General features: G+C 53.6%; 1 protein-coding gene across 1 annotated transcript; it reads right to left on the bottom strand.

Annotated features, from left to right (window-relative positions):
- Positions 1-501: 501 nt before the first annotated feature.
- Positions 502-5,214, bottom strand: LOC103807987 (UHRF1-binding protein 1-like; the record flags this gene model as incomplete). The annotated part of the gene is made up of 10 exons (XM_009080778.1): positions 502-663; positions 798-884; positions 1,152-1,329; positions 1,680-1,850; positions 2,408-2,548; positions 2,745-2,934; positions 3,140-3,231; positions 3,832-3,870; positions 4,601-4,763; positions 5,095-5,214. Coding segments are annotated over 10 exons (1,343 nt in total), but the record flags the coding sequence as incomplete, so codon positions are not given.
- Between the last annotated feature and the right edge of the window lie 6,699 nt (positions 5,215-11,913).

Genomic DNA, 11,913 nt, shown 5'->3' on the forward strand with positions numbered 1-11,913 from the left:
CGGGGGGGGCTCTGTGGGACGGCAAGCACAACCAGCAGGGCTTCAGGCACCTCCTCTGCAGCAAACCTCACCATCAGTACCAACACCAACGTGCTTACTGCGCACATTAACAGCCCCAAAATTAGAAACACGAACACAGCTGGGTAGGAAAAAAACCCAGGACTTTTGAAGGAAGAACACGAAGAAAGATGAGTCTGCTCTGTGGCAAGAGAACACATTCTTCAGCCAGGGCTCAAGTATTTAGTTTCATCCTCATATACTCACTTATGGAGACACTCAGCAACACACCAGGAAAGGACACTGCAGCCTGCCCATCCCTGCTGCAGTGCTGTCCCAGTGTGACACCTTCCTTTGCCACTGTATTTATGACCTTTAGGGTGCTAAGGATTCCTGCACCAACAAATCAGCCTCCTCAGCTGGGGAGAGGCAACTAGAGATCCTGCTGGATGGAGCAAAGCTGGCACCACCTCTAGCTTTACTAGTTTTGTCAAAGACCATTACCTGGTTTCCTCTTGAAGGGCGAAGGAGGAGTCCCGGCAAGAGCAGGGTCTGTTTCTTCATAAATCTTCATCTTGCTTTGAAATTCATCGACCAGCTTCTTTGCCCACTGTTCTCGTGTTTCCATGGCTTCACTGTACCTCACCCAGTGCTTGCAGGCATCTCCTGCACGAAAGCAAATGTCCTGGCTTTAAAAATGAGGCTCCTGTCTTCCAGCCCTGCCTGAAGCCACGGGGCAGCACTGCTCTCCAAGCTCCCTTTTTAACCCCCCTCACGCCGGGAGGCCGCAGGCTGCCTACCTGCCCTGTGGAAAGGGTAGTAGTCAAAGGCCATCCTCCTGAAGGTCAGCTGAATGGCTCCTCCCAGCATCCCGTGCTTCAGGGCACCTGAGCGACAGAGCGAAGGGAGCCGTGCTCAGCCCCGAGGCCGAGCCCCGGCCCTGGAGAATTCAGGGCTGCACTGCTCTGGCTGATCAGGGCAGGATCAGGGCACCACCTTCGGAAAGCTGCAGCCACATCGTGTCCTGGGCAAGGGGAAGGACACCCGAGCGCAACTGGACAACAGTTGGTGTCGCACCAGAGCACGAACCCTGCAGGAGCCCGGTGCCTCCCACCCGCTCTGCGGCAGGAATCGGCGCCTGGCTGACACCTCACCTGCCTCCCGCGCGTGGCTGTCGTCGCAGATGTGCAGGTCCAGGCGGGAGATGAGCAGGTGGTACGACGACTCCTTCATGTCGTGCTTCTCGAAGTACTGCCCCATGCTGCTGGCGTTGGGGCTGGCCCCGAAGGGCTGAGCCCAGGACTGCTGGGCACTGGGGGCCAGGGGGGTGATCTGTGGGGGAGAGACAGGCTCGCTGAGAACTCAGGGAAGAAAGAGAGGTTAGACTGCCATCAAACAACCCCTGCAATCTTCCAGTTCATACAAACTGACTGGGGATTCCTAGATCCAGCAGCAATATGCCTCTTCCTTGTCCCTGGCCCACAGAACATATTTTCTTGGCCATGAATCCCACTCCCTTGGTCACTTCCCTACCCCACACCAGCCCAGAGTCCACGTGACACCGACCTGACACCAGGTAAGCTCATGAGTTCCCATCAGGGATACCCCGTGAGCATAAGCCAGACACCACACCAATGGAAACTGTCCCTTTCTGCTGCAGACCAGCACGCAAACTCACCCACCTGCACAGACTCTGGGGCCAAGCTTTTCCTCTGCTGGGCAGACTTCTCCATGGCTTCACTCAGAGACTCGGCGTATTTCATCATCGCCTTCAGCTGAGAGTCTGTCAGCACCCAGAGCAGGTCATCCAGGAGAAACATCAGCTTGGAGGCCACCACATTGCAGTCTTTGGTCTGGAACAGCAAGGACACAGGGACTTCAGAGACAGCCACCACAGATTGCTCACAATGCACAGAAGCTGCAGCAGAAAGAAGGGGAAGCTGCTCTGAAACTCATCTGAGAGATGCTATCTGGTGGGTGTCCACAGCACCTCCTCTCAGAGGGAAAGTACTCCAGGCTTCCTCCTCTTTAGGAGGCAAATTGCTCAGGGTTTAAAATTAAAATTAAAAAAGGAAAAAAAGTGATAGTTTGATTCATTTTTGACTCATCACATTTCCACTGACAGCTGAAAATGAGGCTGCCAAGCTTCCAGCTCCCAGCACAGAGCTGACAGCTCTCCTTGGGACGCTCAAACAGATTGGGAAACTCATTCCACACACGACATCCTCCCCTGGGAGCTAAACTGCTTTGACGTTTGGTAAGAACACAGCTGTCTCTGAGGGAAAACAGTGAGGGAGCAGCCTGGGCGCCGCGGGGAGAGGGAGAAGGGCTGCTGAGGAAGGTGGGAGGAAATGCACATCATCACTGCACCAGGCAGCGAGACCATATCCCGCACGGAGGAGGCTCTCACCCTTCTCTTGAGCGAGATCTGGATCCTGCCCTGGTTGGTGATGAGCCTCAGGGGGGTGGTGACAGGATCCTGATCGCCGTTGTCGGAGGCGTCTGCTTCTATGCGCAGTGTCTGCCAGGTGAGCTCCTTGAACGTCAGGACCTGCCCCGGGGGGACAAACAGCCAAACGATGAGGTGTTCACCACTGCGAGGACTGCAACAACCACGTGAAGCGAAACAAGGCCACAGCACATCGCTCGTGGCCTTCTCCTCTGTGGGCCCAGCACGAGCCCCGTTCAGACAGCAGCCTTGGGCCTGGGTCCCCCCGGCTGTGGCACACAGGTGAGCAGAGTCTCACCTCTCCTCTCTGCGGGTCGGTGATGCGGGTGAGGCGCAAATCACTCTGCTGCCAGTTGGGATTGACACTGTAGCCTTGGAGCTGCCAGAGCTCAAAGGACGCGTGAAAGGCCTTGGAGTGGATCTTGATGGTGATGGAATTAACAACAATAAACATCCCCTCCACGACCTTCTCAGCAAAGCCATATTCACTGCAAAGAGAAGATCCTCCATGTCATCCCGTCGTAACAAGGGGCCTGACGTGGGCAAGGCTCATACAGAGAGGCTCCAAAGTTCATAAGCAACACCAGAGGTACTTTAGCCTGAGTGCAGGGAGGCCAGTGGAGGATCAAGGAGCACAGCAGCCCCCACACCCCCCAGCAGGTGAGCAAGCAGCCGCAGGGCTCAGGGTCTGACCTCTGTCCTGCAGCCAGGGCGATGGGAGACTGCCCGTTGGGTGGCCGAGGCTCCTCGCACGTCCTCATCTCCACCTCCACTTTGTCCAGGTACTGCAGAGACAGAACGTGGGAGCTGTGAACAGCAGACCAAGCCTGGAGCTCAGCCGAACAGCCTCAGGTGTGAGACTCCAGGGCGGGGACAGCCAACTCTTGAGTCCCTTGAGACTCCAAGAGTCTCATGTTAAAGCTCTCACACCATCAGTGCCAGGATCACTGGGTAACCTGAAACCCCAGAAATGGGAAAAGAAACCCAACAAAAACCAGGCACAATGTGGCCCTGGACTTCCCTGAGAGCTCATCTGGCTCCATCCTGCAGGAAAATGGGGATCTCATGGGAGGGCACTTGTGGTCAAACAGGACTGTGTTCACAACTCCCCTATGTGCTAAGGGCCTGAAGGATTCAGGGCAAATGAAAAATTGAGCACTTGATGGTTTCCATCTGCAGAATATTTCTCAAGAGATCACAAAGAGTGAGGAAGAAAAGGAATGGACAAGAGAGGCAACATTACCAGGCAGATTGGGTGTGTTTTCAGCTTTGTCCACTGGATCTGAAACGATAAAGTTGAAGTTAGAAGAGTGATCTTTGCATGGGAAAGTGTCAGAAACTGCAGGATGAGGAAGAAAAGGAATGGACGAGAGAGGCAACATTACCAGGCAGATTGGGTGTGTTTTCAGCTTTGTCCACTGGATCTGAAACGATAAAGTTGAAGTTAGAAGAGTGATCTTTGCATGGGAAAGTGTCAGAAACTGCAGGAAACCATGTGAGCCCAACCTCTGAGCCCCATTTCTGTGAGATATGTCCATACTGTCTCACTGTATTCGGGTCAAACAGACAGAGAAGTGAAGAGACATTCCGGCCACCAGATCTACGAACCCTGCGCTTTGGGATCTCATGTATCGTCACAAGTAATAGATATTCTGCAGGTCAAATTCTGCTATGGAGAACATTCCTGGCCTTCAAGAGTTCACAACTAACTGCTGCTGTGGCTGGAAGTCAGGCAGCCCTCGAAGGCTGCGCACAAAGCAAAAAGCTCCACTTTATTTTCAGACAGCAGTGCTCACTCTGCAGTTCTTGTAGGAGGGAGAACAAATGTTTGTTACTAAACTAAGCAAATCTGACTCTAAAAACAGAGCACATCAGATGAGTAAGACAAGCTCACTTTATTGTCACTTGGCAGAGTAGAACCATATTTCTTCTAGAGAAAGTCTCTTCGATATCCTGAAAACTTTTGCACTCACCTAACACAACTCTGGTTAGTACAACTGCAGCTAGACAGTCTGGCAGCTCAGATAACTGAAAAAAGCAATTCTTTTGCTCAGAGAGGCTCAAGGAGAGGAGTTTGCAGGAGCTCGGGGTGCAGAGTGCCCCCGAGCCGTCGTGCCGTGCCGCAGCCCTGCCCGGCGCAGCCGCCCCGCTCACCCGGATCGACGCCTTGTTGCAGTAGACCCGAGTGATGGCAAGCCAGGTGGGCAGCTCCAGCACATTCTGCAGCACCTCTTCATCCAGCTCCAGGTTGGTCAGCTGCCCCTGGCCTTTCAGCGTGCTCAGGTTGATTTTGTCTGGGGAGAGGTTCTTGGTAAACCTGCAAGAGGAGGGAGAGCAGACTGAGAACAGTGTTTCTGAGCTATGCCAAGGGAGCAGGGAGAGGTTCTTGATAAACCTGCAAGAGGAGGGAGAGCAGACTGAGAACTGTGCTTCTGAGCTATGCCAAGGGAGCAGGGAACCTGCACCCCGACGTCACAGGATTCAGAGTGGACGAGTGGATGAGTTCCTGACAGACAACCTTCCCACCACTGAATCCAGGGCTTATTCCACACATTCCTCCATGCCAATGCTAATTCTAATTCTGTGCAGTAGTCCAGCAAGCGGAAGGGAAAGAAAGCTCCTATTGTCAGCCTGCTCCTGTGGCAAGCCAGGTGGGCAGCTCCAGCACATTCTGCAGCACCTCTTCATCCAGCTCCAGGTTGGTCAGCTGCCCCTGGCCTTTCAGCGTGCTCAGGTTGATTTTGTCTGGGGAGAGGTTCTTGGTAAACCTGCAAGAGGAGGGGAGGGAGAGTGAGAACAGTGTTTCTGAGCTATGCCAAGGGAGCAGGGAGAGGTTCTTGATAAACCTGCAAGAGGAGGGAGAGCAGACTGAGAACTGTGCTTCTGAGCTATGCCAAGGGAGCAAGGAACCTGCACCCCGACGTCACAGGATTCAGAGTGGACGAGTGGATGAGTTCCTGACAGACAACCTTCCCACCACTGAATCCAGGGCTTATTCCACACATTCCTCCATGCCAATGCTAATTCTAATTCTGTGCAGTAGTCCAGCAAGCGGAAGGGAAAGAAAGCTCCTATTGTCAGTCTGCTCCTGACCCCTGCAGAGGCTTCTGCTGCCACAGGCGCCTGAGGAGGCACCTTTCCTGTGCTGTGCTGTCACCTCTGGCCCCGAGCAGAAGGTACACGCTGACAGCTGAGCAACACCAAGCTCACAACACACCTGCAACACCTCAGGCTGACACGTTCCCTTCAAACCTGTCACCCTCGAACCCAAGGCCTCTTGTTTACACACACCCAGGAAGGTGCCCGAGGTCAGCTTTGCTTCTCAGCATCTGCACCAAGAAACTGCACATGCCAGAGTGTGTTCCAGCAGCTGCTCCACTGGCAGGGAGCCACAGGGGTATGCTGAGAGTCCGTTCTGTTTGCTCCTGGAGCCCTGTGCGAGCACCCACAACCCCAGACACGGCTGAGAATTAGAGCAAACACCTCCAGAGGCAATACACAGCATCCCTGAACGGTGTCGGGGAAACAGCTCTGCTGACCTTTGAGGTAATCATGTCCACTTGGGACTGGATACTGAGAATAAACCCAAATCTAACCTGGACAGGTAGGTGCTGGTAAGCTCTCAAGCTGCTGTGGGCAGTGATCAGCTTACAGTGGGGAGTGGCAGAGGCTTCCTCACACCTGCACAGGGATCAGCCCCTGGGCTCAGATCCTGATTCCCAGATAAACATACTCAGGGGGAAGCTGCTTTCAGCTGGTGATGCAGAGGAAAAGTACAAGCACATGCACCAACCAGGGCATCACTTTTGTTTCAGGGAGAAGCTGCTTTCAGCTGGTGATGTAGAGGAAAAGTACAAGCACGTGCACCAACCAGGGCATCACTTTTGTTTAGTGTGTAGGTGTGTCAAAACCACCAGAACACAGAAGAGCACTAAGGCTGTGACACAGGACACTGTGCAGAGCATGGTATGAAACGTGATCCTGCTAAACCAGCAACTGCTGTGACCATCTCCAGGGAAAGGCTGCAGAGATCCTGCTGAGCGGGTGCCAAAACCACCACCAGTGCTACCAGACTCTACAGAACAATCCTTTCGTGAGGCATTCAAAACATGCCCTGCCACCCCCAAAGCAGAGGTCACAGACCCCAGGGACGAGGGGACAACAGAACCTGCAAGTTTTGGAAACAAAAGTTTAGAATGGAAACAAATTCTTTCAAACCAGGGCCAAAACTCCCCAGGGCACCTCTGCCTGTTGCCAAGCCCTGCTCTCAGCTGCTGCCCCAGACAGGAATCTGAGATCTTCCATTGGAATAGCCTTCACCTTTGAGCCACTCTGACAGGCACATGTCAGACAGGGCTCACAGGAGGCCAGCGGGCGAGAGCTGCTGCAGAGCCCGGAGTCCACACGTGCCAGGTCTGCACTGCTTCCCGAGAGGAGCAGCCCAGGCCAGGGCTGGGCAGGAGAGGCAGCGCTGGATGTGTGCTGGCAGGCTCAGCCCACTCACACCCATCCGCAGCAACGCTCTTGGCAGCAGGGATTGCTGGCTTAGGGAAAACTCAATGAAAGCAGTGGCTATCGGGAAACTGGCACGGGAGGATAGTCACACTTTTTTTTGCTCTAACAGGAGTCAAGCAGTGCTGAGCCAGTGAAGGCACAGGGCAGCACTCCGCGGAGCCTGCCGGGAATACCCACAACAATCAACCCCCAAAACCTTTCTGTCTTCTGCGAACTGTCCCCGCAGAGCCACGAGGGCACTGTGCAGCTGTGCACACCACGAGCAGGGCTGTCTGAGCACCGACCACGAGGCTGCACAGCAGCACATCCAGCTGTGCCCGCGGGGACCTCCTGCCACGCCAGGCCTCTCAGCCCAGTGCTCTGCAGAGAGGAGTTTTCCCCACAGCCTGTTCCTCCTGTGTTTCAGATGACACGAGTGCCAGGGCTCCCACAGACAGACACAGCCAGTGACAGCTCTGCCCTGATCTCAAGGGCTGAAGGTCTCAGCCTCAGAAGCTGACAACACCCAGGTGATGTCAGCCTCAACAGCTTTCTGGGATCTGGCCTAAAAGCATGATGCTCTTTACAGAAACCCTCAGCTGTCTTGGGCAGTGCCCGAGATCACGAAGCCTCGTGTCAGGTTTTAGATGGGGAAGGCACAGGGGTGTCAATCTATCTGCTCAATCATCAGCTTGAATATGTATCAAAAAGCGATGTCGCTGCTGTGAACGACTGTGATTCCTCAGCCTGCATTTCCAGAGGCCACAAACTCACTGACTGCAGGAGGGAGCTTGGCCAAGCCTGACTGCTGGCCCAGAGCCAGGCTGGAATCATACATAAATTGATGTTCACATTTGTAGCTGTCTCCCCACACTGTCTCCAACTGAGCAAAGGCACAGGCAGATAATGTCAGATGACATCTGAAGTCACAGAACTCCTCCTCAGATCCATGTCTCGTTACCCTCTTGCCACATGGATCAGGAATCCTCTTCTCATACTCTCCAAGGAGAGCTTCTGCCTCAGCTCCCTCCTGCAGTCGCTCGGCCGCCAGCGGCTGTGGCACACAGACACCACCACAGCCTCACACCAGCACTGCCACCAGAGCCTTTGTGGCCATCATATGGAGGACTGATTGGCTGTACCCCGGTACAGACCTTGATTTTGCTCGGTGACAAGCATCATCTCTTGGCAGACGTAAGAGCGTGGCCTGTAACAGCAGCCACAGCTGCAGGGAGAGCTGCAAAATCACTCCATGTGGGAAGGGGGAACTGGTCAGCTCAGTCTGAACCCTGAGCACTGCTGAGGCCCCAGGGAAGGCTGAACACGAGGTCTGCCCTTCACAAGGGTCACAGCAGGGGAAGAGATGAGGATTTTCTGCTTTGATTTGGAACGCAAACATATAATCTAAGCAACTGTGGCAGGAGGACAGGAATTGAACATGGGAAAAAAACCCCAACAATAGTGTTCTGACCAATGCAGATTTGCTCCTTCCAAAACCTTTTCCAGTTGTGCTGGTCTGGTTTTGGAAGGCATTTGGTAGGATTTCCATCTTCCTTGGGAAGACCTTCTACAATCCAACAATCTCTCCAATGGGACATTTCACCTCATATTAAAACTTCTCTCAAGAGCCAAAGAGCAGATTTACTCGGGCAGAAGGCTCATGACTGCTACAAGAAAAGGTCAGTGACTTCCCAAATCAGGGCTGCTCTCCAGGAAGGCAGTAGTGGAAGCCTTAACTGTGGCACACATGTCTCAGAATGAGCTGAAAAATAATTTAGGAGGAAATAAAACTAGGGAGGTGACCAAAGCTTCTGTAAAAAGGGAAAAAATAGCTGCCTCAAAGACATACAGGAAGAAGAAGTAAAAGTCTTTCCAACAAGAAAAGCCATTTGCTTCCTCTAGCTTTGGGTATAACCAGGGAACAGTCTGAGTGCAGGCACAGAGCTGCTCTGCAGAGAAAGGCACAGTGGCAGACGGGGAAGAGAAACATGCTGAATTAGCACAGAATGGGATTAATTACTGCCCAGTGAGAGACAGGGTCCAGCACTAATGGAGTTGGTATCACACCCACTCAGCACAAAGCCACTTGGAGTTTAAGGGGATCTGATCAACACCAAACTGCCCAGTGGTTTAGCAGACAGAAAGCACCACATCTCATAACCATCTCTGTAGCTCCAGCACTGTGCACTCCTGGGAGGCAGCAACACCTGCCCCTGTGGACAGAGGTCCCAGCGGAATCAGCCTGATGACTTGGCCCTGCTTGAGTTACACAGCGAACTGTTCGCTCGTAACCCAGTACCAGCCCAGCCCAGGGCTCTGGCACGCTCCTTATCAGGGTGGATTTGGGCACACTGGTGTCCCTGGACACACAGGCCACTGCTGGTGGCTGGACATTATCAGCTTTCTGTTTTTCCAGGCTTCAACTGCACTGAATGAAAGGCTGAACCAGTCAGCACCCAAAGCCAAGCACAAAGCATCCTGATGAGTAATCACTTGTCCTGGCTCCACATTACCTACTGCAAATACCGCACGGCTAAGGGAAAAAGGCTTAGGAATCCAATTCAAAGTTAAACTTTCAGAGGAAAAATCAGCATTTTCCAGCTGATCAGGTACGAGGCTGAACCGTGACACAAAGCAGAATGCAGCTCACTCCTCCCTTCAGCCCAAACAGAAGTCTCTCTGGAGCATTCTGGCTCCAGACCAGGTGTGCCCCTCGCAGCACACCCACTGGCACCTCTGGGTACTGGGAGCCCTGCAAAGCAAACCATGAACCATGAGTCCCTGCCAGGGCTGAGCTCCACCTCGCTGAGGAGCTGCTTTACTATTTTGAGCTCCTCGTCTGGACACTCAGTGCAGTTCAAATGCCACCTGCCCTGTGCTCCCAGACCCGGAATGCAAACCCTGAGGAGCTGGCAGGGAATTTCCCCAGTTTGCCCTGTGCTCCCAGACCTGGAATGCAAACCTTGAGGAGCTGGCAGGGAATTTCCCCAGTCTACACCTTAAGGAAACAATAACACACAAAGGAAAGCTAGGAAGAAACCTAATGAGTGCACACACCACTCAGAAGCTCCAGTCCTTCCTCCTGCAATCCCATCTGCCTCTTTGATTCCAACCTGCAGAAATGAACAGGTGATTACATAGCTCAGACCCAGCTGAGCAGCTGTGGAGGGAAGGGCTCAGGGAGGCCAGGAGCACTAAGAGCCCTGTTTAACAGCCTCTCTGCTCTGCAGGCTGCAGGGCTCCGGAGAGGTACCACGCAGCCAGCACAGGACCCTCAAACCCAGAGCTGGCGGGAGGGAGCTCACCCACATTTCACTCCTCAGCTACAGTGCAACAATCAAAATGGGAAATAATAAATTTCCAAATGACAACACTAAAGGGTTTGCAGCCAGTCTGACATGCTTTGCCAGGCACGGTGTGTCAGAACTCAGCCAGCAATCCTGTGCCCCCTGACAGGCTGCTGCCCTGACTCCAGCCCGTGTACTTGGGGCACCCTGGCACCAAAGGAACTATTCCCTGGCTGAACAGAGCCCCTGAACGGCAGGACAGGATGCTCTGCAGATGGACAAGTAACGGGTGTTTTATCATGTTTAACCACTGGCAGCTCTGTGGTTTCACGTAGTTCCCATCGCTGCAACAGCTATTTTAGGCAAATGATCATCTTAGATGTCATCATAGAAATTTCCCTCATCACCAAAGGAGAATATTAAAGCAGCTCAGGCCAAAATTGCAAAGTTGGCCTCAATTCTAGGGAAGAGCCTCTGTCCCAGGCAGAGGTCTTGCTGCCCAAATCACTCGTGATGCTGCAGCTTCCTCAGGCTGTTCCCAGACGCAATTTCCTTCCTCTGCTCCTTACCCACCATCCTTAAATTGCTTCCAGTCAATTTATAATCAAGGTCAGAAAACTGGCAGAAGCCTGAAGCACTGGTGGTAAGCACATATCTCTTCCTGACTCAGAGGGTGTCCCACGGACCTCATGAGCTGCGTGTGCCATCCCTGTGACTGCAGCAAGGGCACAGCTGCAGTGCTCGAGCACGCAGCGATGCTGCAAAACACTTCAGGACGAGGGAGAAGCAGACAGAGCAGGAATTCAGGCTCTGTTCTCTTACAGCAATGTCCAGACTGCAGCATTTGGGCAAGAAATCACAGGTCTGTGACGGTGGGGGTGGGCAGGGAGCAGGCGAGGAGCCACAGTTCCGAGCACAGAGGCACAACAGCTCCAAGGCTAACAGCAAACAGGCTGAGCACAGAGGTACGACAGCTCCAAGGCTAACAGCAAACAGGCAGGGCTCATGGCAGGGCTGGGAACCAGCTCTCTGTGCTTTGTGTTGGCACAGAAGCAGCACAACTGCCTGGAAGGGGTAATGCCAAATGCATCTCTGGGGCCAGGAAGGGATTCCGAGATCCTTACATCCAAGTTAGGGAACAGCAGCCCCTGGAAGCCCACGCGCTCCCAGCTCAGTGCACACTGCAACACCCACCGGTTCCTGCTGCCAAACTGGTCCAGAACAGCTACAGAGACACCGTGGGCCTCCCTGTGCCCATCACTGCCCAAAAGAGACTCCACAGGCCTCCCTGAGCTCTTCACTGCCCACCCGCAGCAGTTCCCTCGGCTGCAAGGCCTGGGTGCAACTGCACATGAAAGAGAGGAGGAGTCAAAGCAACCTCTCCTGGAAAAAGGGATGAATGACCTAATCCCTGGGAGCCGAGGGCTCCACTGAAGTGCAGCAGCGTTTGTGAGGAGCTGATGACTGGCTCTCCTGGGTGAGGACCTGACCTGCAGTGATAAGCACCACAGCCTCACACCCTGCACATCTGCCCCACTGATCTGTTCTCTAAGAGGTTTTTAAGTTCTGTTTCTACGGCCCAGCTCACTCACTCATACCAGGCTGAGGACAATCTGCCAACCCACATCCCCTCACTCCTGTGGTGCACATCTGTTACACATCTGCCTGGGTGGGCAGCACATGCTC

The sequence above is a fragment of the Acanthisitta chloris genome, unplaced genomic scaffold (genome assembly GCF_000695815.1).
Source record: "Acanthisitta chloris isolate BGI_N310 unplaced genomic scaffold, ASM69581v1 scaffold12410, whole genome shotgun sequence".
Classification (NCBI taxonomy): Eukaryota; Metazoa; Chordata; class Aves; order Passeriformes; family Acanthisittidae; genus Acanthisitta; species Acanthisitta chloris.